Source organism: Hipposideros armiger, unplaced genomic scaffold (genome assembly GCF_001890085.2).
Source record: "Hipposideros armiger isolate ML-2016 unplaced genomic scaffold, ASM189008v1 scaffold_591, whole genome shotgun sequence".
NCBI lineage: Eukaryota > Metazoa > Chordata > Mammalia > Chiroptera > Hipposideridae > Hipposideros > Hipposideros armiger.
The window spans coordinates 18,044-29,627 of NW_017731941.1; the positions used below are offsets into that span (position 1 = coordinate 18,044).

Consider the following 11,584-nt stretch of genomic DNA (forward strand, 5'->3'; position numbering starts at 1 on the left):
GGCATTATGCTAAGTGAAATAAATCAGACAGAGAAAGACAAATACCATATGATCTCACTTATATGTCAAATCTAAAAAAAAAATCCAACCTGAACTCATAGAAACAGAAAACAGATTGGTGGTTGCCAGTGGTAGAGGTAGGAGAAATGGTGAATCAAAAGGTACAAACTTCCAGTTATAAGATTAATAAGTTCTGGGGATCTAATGAAGAATGATGACTATAGTTAATAATACTGTATTGTATATTTGAAAATTGCTAAGAGAGTAGGTCTCATCACAAGAAAAAAATGTAACATGTATGGTGAATGCATGTTAACTAAACTTAATGTGGTAATCATTTCCCAACATATAAATATATGAAATCATTACGTTGTACACCTTAAACTAACACAGTATCATATGTCAATTATATCTCAATAAAACTGGAGGAAGGGAGAAGAACTATTGCTCTTTGGAAGCCAGTTGTTCCTGAATACATACCCAGAGCCCAGTGCTTTGCTGCGTGAGGATTATTTTTGATTCGTACTTAATATATAGATTGCTGGGCCCTGCTCCTAGAGTTTCTGATTCATTAAGTCTGGGGTGAGGCCAGGAAATCTATATTTTCACAAGCCTACCAGTGATTCTGATGTAAGGCCAGGATTGAGAGCCACTGGAGCGGATGACCTGTTACTGAGGCCTCAGGACCAGGAGCATTGAGTGGGCATGTGCTGCTCTCTAGTGCCTCTGGCTGCTTGCTACACTTCTGTATACTAGAGTAACCTCCTGGCGAGTGCTGGTGGCTTTGCTGCTGACACTGCCCTGGGGTTTCCTGTCCAACTTTCTGGAAATCTTAGCTCTTGAGCGTTAATGAAAATGCTCATGTATAAAAATGTTGCTGCCAAATAGCAGCAACTATGCTTCTCTGTCCCAGCACCTTGGCATATCTAAGGTGTTCAGTACTATTTTCTGAGAATGAGACACAGCACAACTCCCTTCATAAGACTTGTATGGAGGGACAACTCACATCAGTGGCATATCTGTCAGGATTTTTCTTTATAGGGCTGTGATATGACCCACGGTACATATGAATCAGTAACTGTGAACACTTTCCTGAGGAAATTCTACTACTACAATAATTCTGGTGCTGTAGCATTATCGTGGAAGCAGGGTCTGGCTTTAGCAAGTTTTCTAGAAACATATGAACATCAATCTTTTCGAGTTGTGTAGTCCTCCAGAGTCCACAGAGGCTTTTCATGTACTTCATCTCCCTTGCTTGTTGTTCACTATAAACCATGAGGCAGGACGGGCAGATGGGAAGATCCATACCCACATTATTAGAAATGACAGATAGTGCGTTCATTATGTGAGTGCCCCCTTGTTCAGGAAGATTCCGATCCCACTGTCCTATCCATGCAAGCACCTCTGTCAACGAGTACCTAATCAATAAATAAACCTGTACTAAAGACCAATTCTGCAAAACGCCATAAGATTATCTTTGGTTCCAACTCCTCAGGTCTGACAGGAGCAAGGGCTGGGTGAGTCCCTGCAGAGGCGTTTGCAACAGATGGTTTTAATGGTTTAGTGGGATGATAGTGACTGTGGGTTATCTGTAAGCTAAGTGCACTGGCTGGAACAGGTGTGAAGTTTGCAGAATCTGATGGTTTTGCCTGGGGCAAAAGGCCAGGCTAATGGAGACTGAGGCAAAAAAGCTGCAGTAGCTGCAGGAAGCCAGAGCTGGCTGGGTAGGATACATAGTAGTATTCTGTTCACCTCCTCTCCCATTGGTGAGAGAGAGAGTGCCACCCTAGAGTTCTGGGGATGGCTGAACACATGACACCAACACTGGACCTATGAGATTAACAGTATTAATCACATATATTCAGAGCTCAGGGGAGGAGGACACCAAACACCATGCAGTGCCACAGAACTGTTGCAGCAGCATAGAGGGCAGCAGCAGCTGCAGGAAGCAGGAGCAGGTTGGGTAGGAATAATAAAATAAAAGATTCAAGCTACTTTGTAGGTATCTTGACCTGCTACTAAAAAGCTGATGCAAGCTGCTTTACAATTGATGTTTGCCAACCTGTCATTCAGTGCTCTTTCCTGTATTTTGGAATTTGCAAGTTCAGAAAATATGTTGAAATGGCTCAAATTCATCCCATCTTCAGGGTGAGGCTTTCATAAATTGTCTTAAATGTAGGGATCTAGTTTTTTTTAAATTTGTTCTATATAAAAGAACATTTAAGAAAAATTCATTAATTCATTTCCTTACCAAATCATTTTCAGGATATTCTTCCTTACAACTAATAAAAAGTTCATCATGCTAATGATTGAGGTTTTTTTGCCTTTTGTTTTTAAAATTATGGTTAAATACACTTAATGCAAAAATGTACTACTTTAACCATTTTTAAGTGTACATTTAAGTGTACACCACCACTACCCTTTTCAGAACTTTTTCATCATCCCAAACAGAAACTCTGTAACCATTCAGTAATAACTCCCTACTCCCCTTTTCCCCAAACCCTGCTAAGGTTGGTTCTTGATTCATGTGAATGAGTTTTGTCTTTGAAACTATATTTTTAAGTGTTGAGAGAATAGATTGAGTGCTCTACATACTTGTTTGGGTGAGGACTAGATGCTGGAGGCAGGACCAAATGACCTCTTTAGATAGTTTGTCCAAGCATTTTTGAGGTGTAGGACCACTCTCTTCGGGGCAAAAACTTCTTAAGGAAATGCCGAAATCCTGGAGTATTGGAGGCATATCACCATGTCAACAGGGGCCATGAAGTTAACAGTAACATGTGAATCAGTGGACATAGAGTTGTGGCTATTGAAGTTGGGAAGGAATAAGCTTGCCCTACCTAAAGGTGTTTAAATTCAGATTTTTCTAAAACACTTAGCCACATATTTCAGCAATGATGGAATCAACCAAAAAGCCACAAGTTTGTGGTCCTTAATCAAAAGTCTTGCCAATAATCCATCTCCATGAATATGGCAGGATGCATTAAGATCTGTAGAGGCAGTCTGGAAAATCAAGCTCCAGAAGTAAGCCTCATTCATGTGCCTCCATGGAAGGCACTGTTTACAGTCTCTTCCGGCCCATCTCAATCTTGATCACACAGACTGGGAGGGCTCTTTCTTTAAGTAACTTAGAAAGTTATTTAAAAGGATAGCACCTATGTCCTTCCCTTGCCACATCAGACATGGTCCTCTCCTGAACCTCCTGATACTGACCACCTATTTATTGCCTGTGACATCAAAACCCTCACTTTCCAAGACTTAAGAAGACATTGTGTACCCTATCTTTTTGTGTATTTTTTAGTTATCTTCCCCACTACAGGTGATGTAGTTCATGAAGTTTCCCTGACCTAGCCACTACCTTTCTTACAGGACAGGCAGTGTACCTAAAGACTTAGTTTTCTGGGGATAGATGCCAGACTATTGTCTTAAAGGAGAGAGCTAAGCCATCAGGGTATAGGGAATAGAAAGACTATGAAAGAATATGTGCTGCCCATGACCTTGGCACCTTTATGCCTAGGCTCTGCAACCCATACAAACAACTAGACGCCCTCATCTGAACACTGAATCAGATGAGCTTCTCTTAGACAGATAATGGCCTGTGATGCTCTGTATGCTTTGGCAAACAGGAGGGCTTTGTGATGCAGTCTGGTCATCTGGTTCCATCTTCTATGAGGCAGAGATGACAAGGTCTAGAATATGGAGACATTAGTTTCCAAGACTCTGAAAACCTAAGAAGAGGATGGCTAGTGAGGTTTAGATTATGTTGAGCCCTACCTTTGTTGTGTGGGATGTTGGCTATCCCTTATACACTTATGGCTCCATCATTATTATTGCACTAATTTTTTGGCATGTGAAAAAGAACCACCAAGAATTAAGGTTGGAACCTAACAGGAGCTGTTGCCGGGTAGGGAAATCCTATGACCATGACTGAACTGATTAAACCTAAAACAAGATTTTATTCCCTCACTTTCTCTTGTTACTCATATCCCCTACTTTTCTATGGAGGTTTTCTCATTGGATCCCAGAACAGCACCAAATTTAGGTGATTCTTCCAGTTGGTAGACATTTAGATGACTAAAGTCCTTTGCCTACTAAACCACCCATCCTTTAATCTGTTCCACTTTTTCTCTTGTCTCATTCTGATCTCTCCACAGAACTTGTACAGGGAATGGGGGTGGAGGTATGGAAGAGTCTTGAATCAGAAATAAGAAGAGAAACGAAATGATGGGGTGAAAGATGTAGAGAAGGGAAAAGAAAGGAGAATATATAAAATTGACATACAGATAAATTTGGGAAATATTTAAGGGCTTTGTCTCATTTTAACATGAAAAGAAAAGGGTGCCCCAGCTTCACTCTAACTTTTTTGTCTTTAGCATCATCGGAGAGTCAAACAAAAATATAGACCATCAAGAGGTAAAGTCCCGCTCTCTTCTCTGACTCCCCTCCACTTGGGCAAGGTTCCCATAGAGCCTGTTTCCTCTTTGACGCCTGGTACCAGGAGCCACGTGCTCTAACCACTGAAGCCTCCAGTTCCCCAACTTGACAAATTCTCCCAGAAGCCTTTCTTGGGTGGGAAATCAGAGCCTGGGGATGTTCCAAAATTCTCCCCTTTCCCCGGAGAATGAGGAATGAGAAAGCAGGGCAGAAGTCCTTAATTGTGCCATTTACTAGTTTTATGACCCTGGGGAAGTCACTTCATCTCTCAGTCTGTTATCCATAAAATGGGCATCTGAAAAGCCTGCCTCACTCATGGGGTGGCTGTGAAGATCTAATGAGATTAGGTCAGGGACAGCACATCGTAACTGGCAAAGTGGTACGCAGACATGCCTTAGAGCATGGGGTATTGGGTTTTCAGTCTCCTCCCATTCAAAGGCTTTCAGCCACCTATGGGATATCCCTGATCCTCTCCTCTTCCATATAACACAGTCCTCTGGTTTCTCAGTTAGGAGACATTCCTGGAAAGAAGCTGAGAAGCCCTTGGAGCTGCTGTCTGTCATGAAAAGGTGATCTCTTGCTCTTTGTAGTCTTCCAACTCCCAGCCTGGCCTGCGATGATTTCTCTGCTTGGCCTGGGGCAGGGATGAGGAGAGGGATGGTGGCTGTGAGGGGACCAGACACAGTGGAGGCTGGAGCACTGGTTGAGAGGGTTGCCAGGGCAGAGGGGCATCAGATGTCTCAGAAGGGAGGAGTCTCCCAGTTCTGCTCTGCGCTAGGCTCACAGTGCTCCTGGAATTCAATATTTGACTAGTGTGCAATTCACTGGGACCTTCCATGGGTTTGCACTCAGCCACATGACAACTTATCCAGTCAACAGAATGGGTAGATAAGTCACCATTGTCATATTCTCTTTATAGCTGCACCCTTTTGAGGGCAGACCCCTGGACCCTGCTGACATTACCTCATCTGGTTCTGTCTTCAAGGGAGGCCAGCTCCTGGGGCAGCCCTCAGCCAGGAGCCAGTTATCTTATCCTCTTCTTAAGATCTCTAGAGAATGAGATTGGCTTCCGAGAGATACTATGTTCAGCAACAGCGACTCCTCAGAGTCCTCAGAAAGCAGAGTTCCCAGAAGGATCTCATTTCCCACAGTTTGAAAATACTAAATAACAGGCTGTGGCCTTCTAAGCCCCAAAAGAGACTGACTCCAGGTTCTACCTGTTGATGTCCTTGGTGATGTCCCATCAGCTAACCATTGACTCCCCCATCCCCTTAACCCATCTCCTGTTTCAGTTTCTGAACACAAGTCACCATAGAACTGAGCCCACCTCCCAGTCTCTCGTGGTCCTGTGCTCCCTTGGCTTGTCGGAGACCTTGCCCAACAAGCTGCAGACCCTCAGCCCAGCCCACCATAACTTGCCACATGGAATTTTCCTAGGAAGAAAGGTAGAGGAGTAAACACCCAGTGGGTACAGATCCCAGGGCTTAACAGGACTAAGGAGGGCAGGGCTAATCTCCAGGCCACACACTTCCAAAGATGCACATGTGACTCCATCATTAACAGTTGCCATGTTTCCCTTTACAGCTGGGGATGGTTTCCTCAGGAGGGAAGTGTGCGGAGGCTCCTGTGTGCAGATCTCTCCTGCCCCATCTGCAATGCCTTGGCTCTGGAGATCCAGCAGTTGCTGGCGGGTGAGAACATCCCAGTTTCTCCCACTTCACCGGGGCCATCGCAGGGCTCCTCTTGCCTAGAGGGTTTGTCTATGTCTAATATGTCTTTTGAGCAGAGCCAGGGTTCCCAGCATGCCCAAGAGCTTTCATTTTCATGTGTAACCCCCTCAATGTCACAACTAATGGATCAGAAATCCTTAACCCAGTCAGCTGCCCAGTCAACAGATGCAGTCAGCATCCAAGATTGCTGGGCTGAACACAAGCTAAGGAAGGGACTTCAAGCACCAGCTGTGTCCTGGGATGCAGGAGCTCTGTCTTCTTTAAGCCTTGAGGAGCATAGGATTCCTATGAACCAGCAGGACAAGAGCAACTTGGAATGTACCCTGGAGAAACAAGGTCAGCAGCCCTCAAATGCCCTGATTCCCTTTCTTTCCCTGAACCCGGAGCTTGCCAACCTAAAACACCTCATGGCCTTGCATTCCCTTCATCTGCTATTCCTGTGTCACAAAAGCTATGAGGTATCTTTAAGTATAGATACATAAATGCATGCATTTCTATACCTGAGGGCTTTCAAGATCAGTGGAAGAGTTCCTATGGCAGCTTATACCACATTACCCCAAATATTTTCCAAGCATGGAGGAAAAATCATCCATTTCTTTCATCATAATGCTACCTCTAAGGCCTGTTTCAAGAAAACGGGCTTTTATTCTCCCTGACCTGGGATTCATGGGAAGTCAGCCAGTCCACCTAAACTTTCTGGGTTTTTGTAGGATCCATTATGGACCCAAAGCAGATATCAATGTAAGCAAATCCTAGACTCCATGGCTCTAGTCTACCCTCTACCACTCTTTGGTTACTAAGTGGTCTCTGTCCATTGCCCGGGGGACACACTGAGGCCTCATTGTGTTATCTGTAGCATTAATACAGCTATTTTTCCATGGTTCCTCTTTTCTGCACAATGAGTCCCTGGTTTGCCCCAGGAGGTTTCTCCACAAAAAGGGGGCACCCCCACACCCTGTCTCTTCAATCATTTCTTCTTAATCTCTGTACTGTCTAAAATTCCCTCCACCTCAGTTAGTCCCGCCTTCCTCCCACATTTCTGAGTTTGGGCATCTCTACCTGACTATCAGCAAGCCCATACTAATGTCCCATTTCCAACTCTGGCCAAGTGTGAAGACTTGGAGTGACCCCTGCTGCCACGGCAGCTCCAGCTTCAGTGGGGCTTGCCAGCTGTTGCCCAGAGATCTCTGTAGAGGCAGCGATCCATACAACACAGCCCTGAGACATGTTAGGTAACCCATCCCCTGACACCCAGGGGCCTACCTGTCTGGGGAAGCCTATTTCAGTCCTGAAGAGGCAGGTAGTAGTTTCCTGGAGCTTGCCCAGAGCTGCTGGAGTTCCACCTTCAGAAGTAGTTGGTTTATCAGGTCGATTCACCAATTCTGGGGCCCCAGTTGCTCCTGTCCACTGATGACCAGCAGCCCCTGCCCTGGAGCAGTACAATGTGAGTTTCCCCTAGCCTACAGGCCTAGATGCCAGTGGGAATAGGAACCTGTTCTGATCCATTGTGGCAGCAGGGCCAGCCCACAGTTCCTCACCCAGGCCAAGGCAATGTTGCAGAGCCACATTGACTACAAATGCGAGAAGATCTGCTAGGGCATTGTCCCTGCCCACATCTGTACCGGTGGGACATCAGATCACTGGGGCAGCAGCATTCCAGGGGCCCTAGAAGCACCTTAGTTCCCTTACACCCCAGAAAGAAAGCCCCTAGACATGGAGGCAGCAATTAGCTCTTACATGGATCAGAAAGTGACACCCTGAACACTACAGGCCTTGACCAGCAGCAGCAAGCTTCACCAAATGCTGTCGCTGATCTCCCTGATCAGCACCTGTGTGGATACCATCCCAAGGAGTCATTGAGAAACTGGAGACAAGTTTTGGCCTTCTTATCAGGGCCACTGGCTCATTATTATGTAGCTTTCTCTAAGACCATGGCCCCGGTAATCACTAGACAGTCAGCCATCACAGAAATTGTGCCTGGGCCTGTTGGAGGCCCAACAGAGCGCCTCTGGCTCAATGTCATCTAAACAGCAATGTCTTAAGTCCTGAGCCATGCTTTCAAGATTCCAATGAAATTTGTGCAGACAGTCCACAGGCATTCCAGACTGAAGTGCAGTTGAATGGAGATAATACCTCTGGAGAGCCAGACAGATTTTGATAACCCTGACTCACTCAAAACACCCATCTTGGCCAAATTAAATTTTTACCTGAAAGAAGAAATTCCTGGAGATATATTTGGGAGGTCTCATAAAGACAAAGGAATCCAGGGAACAAACAGTGGCTGTCCGAAGGACTACCTGTGCCTAGGAGTCCTTTAGGAGTCTAAAATACCAAGGGAAAACATTGCCCCAGGCAGTCCCCCTCCCATCAGGTATCCCATGTGCCACCAGAATGGTCCACCTTAAAGAAGAGCTTGTAATTAAACTAAGGCAGTGCAGCAGAACCAAAAGCAAGCTAATTCCAGAGCAGTCCTTACGGTTCTGCCCACGGGGCCTTAAAGGTCTCACAACCAGTGGGGACATTACAGAGGCCCAGGGGCTTTGTGTTCAGCTGGAGACCAGTGTGAACAACTTCAGCCTGGAGGAGTTCTGGACCCCTTAGCCCCAAGTCTCTGCAAGGGTGAAGACAACTCCCTATACCAGCAGAGAAAACAGAGGACCCAGGGAAACTCAAAACAGCAGAGAATCACAGAGAAGGAGGTGCAGTGTTGAGGCTCTCTCCAACAAGGGAGAACATCCACTCTGCAGAGGGAGTAGGGATACTTCTAAGTAGAACTTCCTGAGCCCCTGTCTTCCCAAATGTATCCCCAGAATCTTTCTCAGGTAGAATTATAGTTTGACCAAGATGGTCGCCTTGAGTGAGTAGGGACTAGCAAGGATCTGTCTGGGTCTGTAGAGCCACCGTCTCCATCCTCTCAGCTTACTGCTCCCTGTCAACACCTTAACCAGCTTCTCCCTCACCTTGAGCTCCTAGAGAATCCTCCAGGACTCTTTGGGGCAAAAGATCTAGATAAGAATGGTCTGCAGAGCTGTTAGAGCAAGCTGAATGATCTCACCCAAATAAGGATTCCTGAGAATGCTCTGGAGTACCCAGAGCTTAAATGGCCTGACCTTACAGGATCAACTTACTGGGCCATGATTTGCTAGGCCAAATTTTGCAAGTCTTGCATTTGAGGGAGCCACATTCTTCAGATCCAAACTTTACAGGGCCACGTTTTCTAAAGTCAATAGCTGTAAGGTCTGGTAAAGGCAGCTCATACTCACAAGAGCACCACCTTCCAGAAGCTGCAGAAGCCAGCTTGGGAAATAAGATGAAGCACTTTCCACACTGGAGTGACCCCGAGGTGAAAGGTCAAGGGCATAAGGAACCCATTCTCCTCTCTAAGGATGAGACAGTGGCCAAAACTGTGACAAAAAAGGTTGAGAAGAGTCCACCCCCCACCAGAGGCCCTGTGAAGCAAGCTGAGTTGGAAAAGACAACAGAGGAGGAGGGCATGACCTTCTTTGATGCCTGCCAGTGCCTAGACAATGAACTCCATTAACATTCCCTTCAGTCTAGCCACTCCTGGTTCCAGTGCCTTCCCCACAACAGCTCCAAGCACTGTCCTCAGCTGACTTGTGCCACTTAACCAGAAAATCCATCCCAGATCCCAACTCTCACCTCAACATAAGGCACTGGTCTATGCAAAGAGAATACCCTTTGTCCAGAAAGGAATTCATAGTTTCCTGAACGTCTGCATCCCCATGAAAAAGGCTATTGTCATCATTTCCATTAAAGTGCAGGTGAGGCAAGACCCTCTCCAAATATACTATATACCTCTAAGCCAAGAACCACCTATTTGTGCCTATTTATTTTCAATGTGGTATATGATGGAGAGAGTAGAGGAGGTAGATGGTAACTGCCCAAATGGTGTAAGAGCTTAAATCCCTTATTTCAGATGAGTCAGCATTCCCTACAACTCTGTCAGCCCCACCCTGGACTGCAGATTAAAGGACTTGAGCAGAAAAGGAAGACTCTCTTCTAAGGTGCATTGAAAGTAATGATCAGCCTTGAATCCTATGGCTTTGGGCCCAGAGGAGCAATGTGGACATGAGGATAGTACAAGTAGATACCAGGAATCCAGTGCACTTTGGGCATAATTCATAGATATCTTTTATATATGCCCACAATCTGGAGGGAAGGTTTTTAGAGGAGGTGCTTTGTGTTTATCAAAAGTGCAAAGCTAATATTAACAGATGTCAAAAGCAAATGATAGAATCTTCCCTCTATGTGCCCTGTTGTTGTCGATTAGATATTTAGGGGGTAACCCATCTGGGAACCTGTTTGCCTGTTCACCTTTCATTGCCTTTCAGCTGCATGGAATGAATGCCTCCTAAAATGAAGACTAGTTGATGAGAAAGTCTCCAAAAGGGTTGCAATAAAAATGACTTTGAGCTGAGTCTTGCATTCAACAATTCAAGCATCCGAGTACTTTATGTGCTAGGTACTATGTCAGACACTAGGGACATGACAATGAACAACACACAGGCCTGCCTCCCACGGAGCTCATAGAATCATGGAATAAACAGTCAAATAAAAAGTCACTAAAAGCAATGTGATAAGAGCTGATTAGAGGAAGCAAGTGAAACTACACAGGAGGACACTTAACCTCATTTTGGGGGGGTGTTCGTTGGAATTTTCCTGGAAGGGGTGATATGTTGACTGAGTTTCAAAGGATGAGCAGAAATTAGTCAGCAGGGGAGTTGGGCATAGAGAGGCTTCCCAGGCTGGGATTACAACATAAGCAAAGGCCTGGTGTCAAACCAATGGGCATGCCATGTCAGGGAACAGTGACTTGCTGGAGAAGTACCAGTAATAATCAAAAAAGCATATCAAAATATTCCAGGGATCAGAATGAGGTTTCCAAGCTGGAGAATGGATGGCATTAACTTATCCATTTTTTCATTTCTTGAACTAATGTTGAGCACCTGCTCTATGCCAGGCACTTGTATAGGCCCCGGAAATATAGTAAACAAAAGAGGAAAAAAACTCTGCCCCCAATGAGCTTACATTGATAGTACACTAGAGAGGGAGATAAAAGAAGCATGAATTTTAAAATGTAGTATGTAGAAGCCGACCAAATATATGAAAAATCGGGTAAGAATTTTGGGGAAGACACAGGTGAGGTACAGTTTTCACGTGAGAGAGTAAACCACATAGATAAACTGAGTAAATGCATTCCAGACAGAAATTATAGCTAATGCAGATGCTGGGAGGTTGAAGCATGCCTAACCTGTTCAGAGGAACAAGGACAGTAAGCCTGAAGCAGAATAATCAAGGGATAAAGTAGTAGAGGATGAGGTCAGAGCAGTAAAGGAGGGAGATGAGGTAAGACCTAGAAGGTCATTGCAAAGATGTTAACCCTCTGAGTAAATGGGGGA

At 45.1% G+C, this 11,584-nt stretch overlaps 1 protein-coding gene across 1 annotated transcript; it reads left to right on the forward strand.

Annotated features, from left to right (window-relative positions):
* Nucleotides 1-3,760: 3,760 nt before the first annotated feature.
* On the forward strand, nt 3,761-9,705 carry SPATA31F3 (SPATA31 subfamily F member 3). Its single transcript, XM_019624453.1, has 5 exons — nt 3,761-3,904; nt 4,374-4,413; nt 4,943-5,003; nt 6,019-6,500; nt 9,446-9,705. The coding sequence occupies exons 1-5, from the start codon at nt 3,761-3,763 to the stop codon at nt 9,703-9,705; spliced, it is 987 nt and encodes a 328-aa protein (XP_019479998.1).
* Nucleotides 9,706-11,584: the final 1,879 nt, after the last annotated feature.

What these genes read in the sequence shown, in the direction of transcription:
- SPATA31F3 (XM_019624453.1), top strand. Translation starts at nt 3,761, where the DNA reads ATGTTGAGCCCTACCTTTGTTGTGTGGGATGTTGGCTATCCCTTATAC. An exon ending in CTAACAGGAGCTGTTGCCGG is followed by an intron (nt 3,905 to 4,373) that starts GTAGGGAAATCC and finishes TTTTGTCTTTAG; the next exon opens with CATCATCGGAGAGTCAAACA. An exon ending in CTGCTGTCTGTCATGAAAAG is followed by an intron (nt 5,004 to 6,018) that starts GTGATCTCTTGC and finishes TTCCCTTTACAG; the next exon opens with CTGGGGATGGTTTCCTCAGG.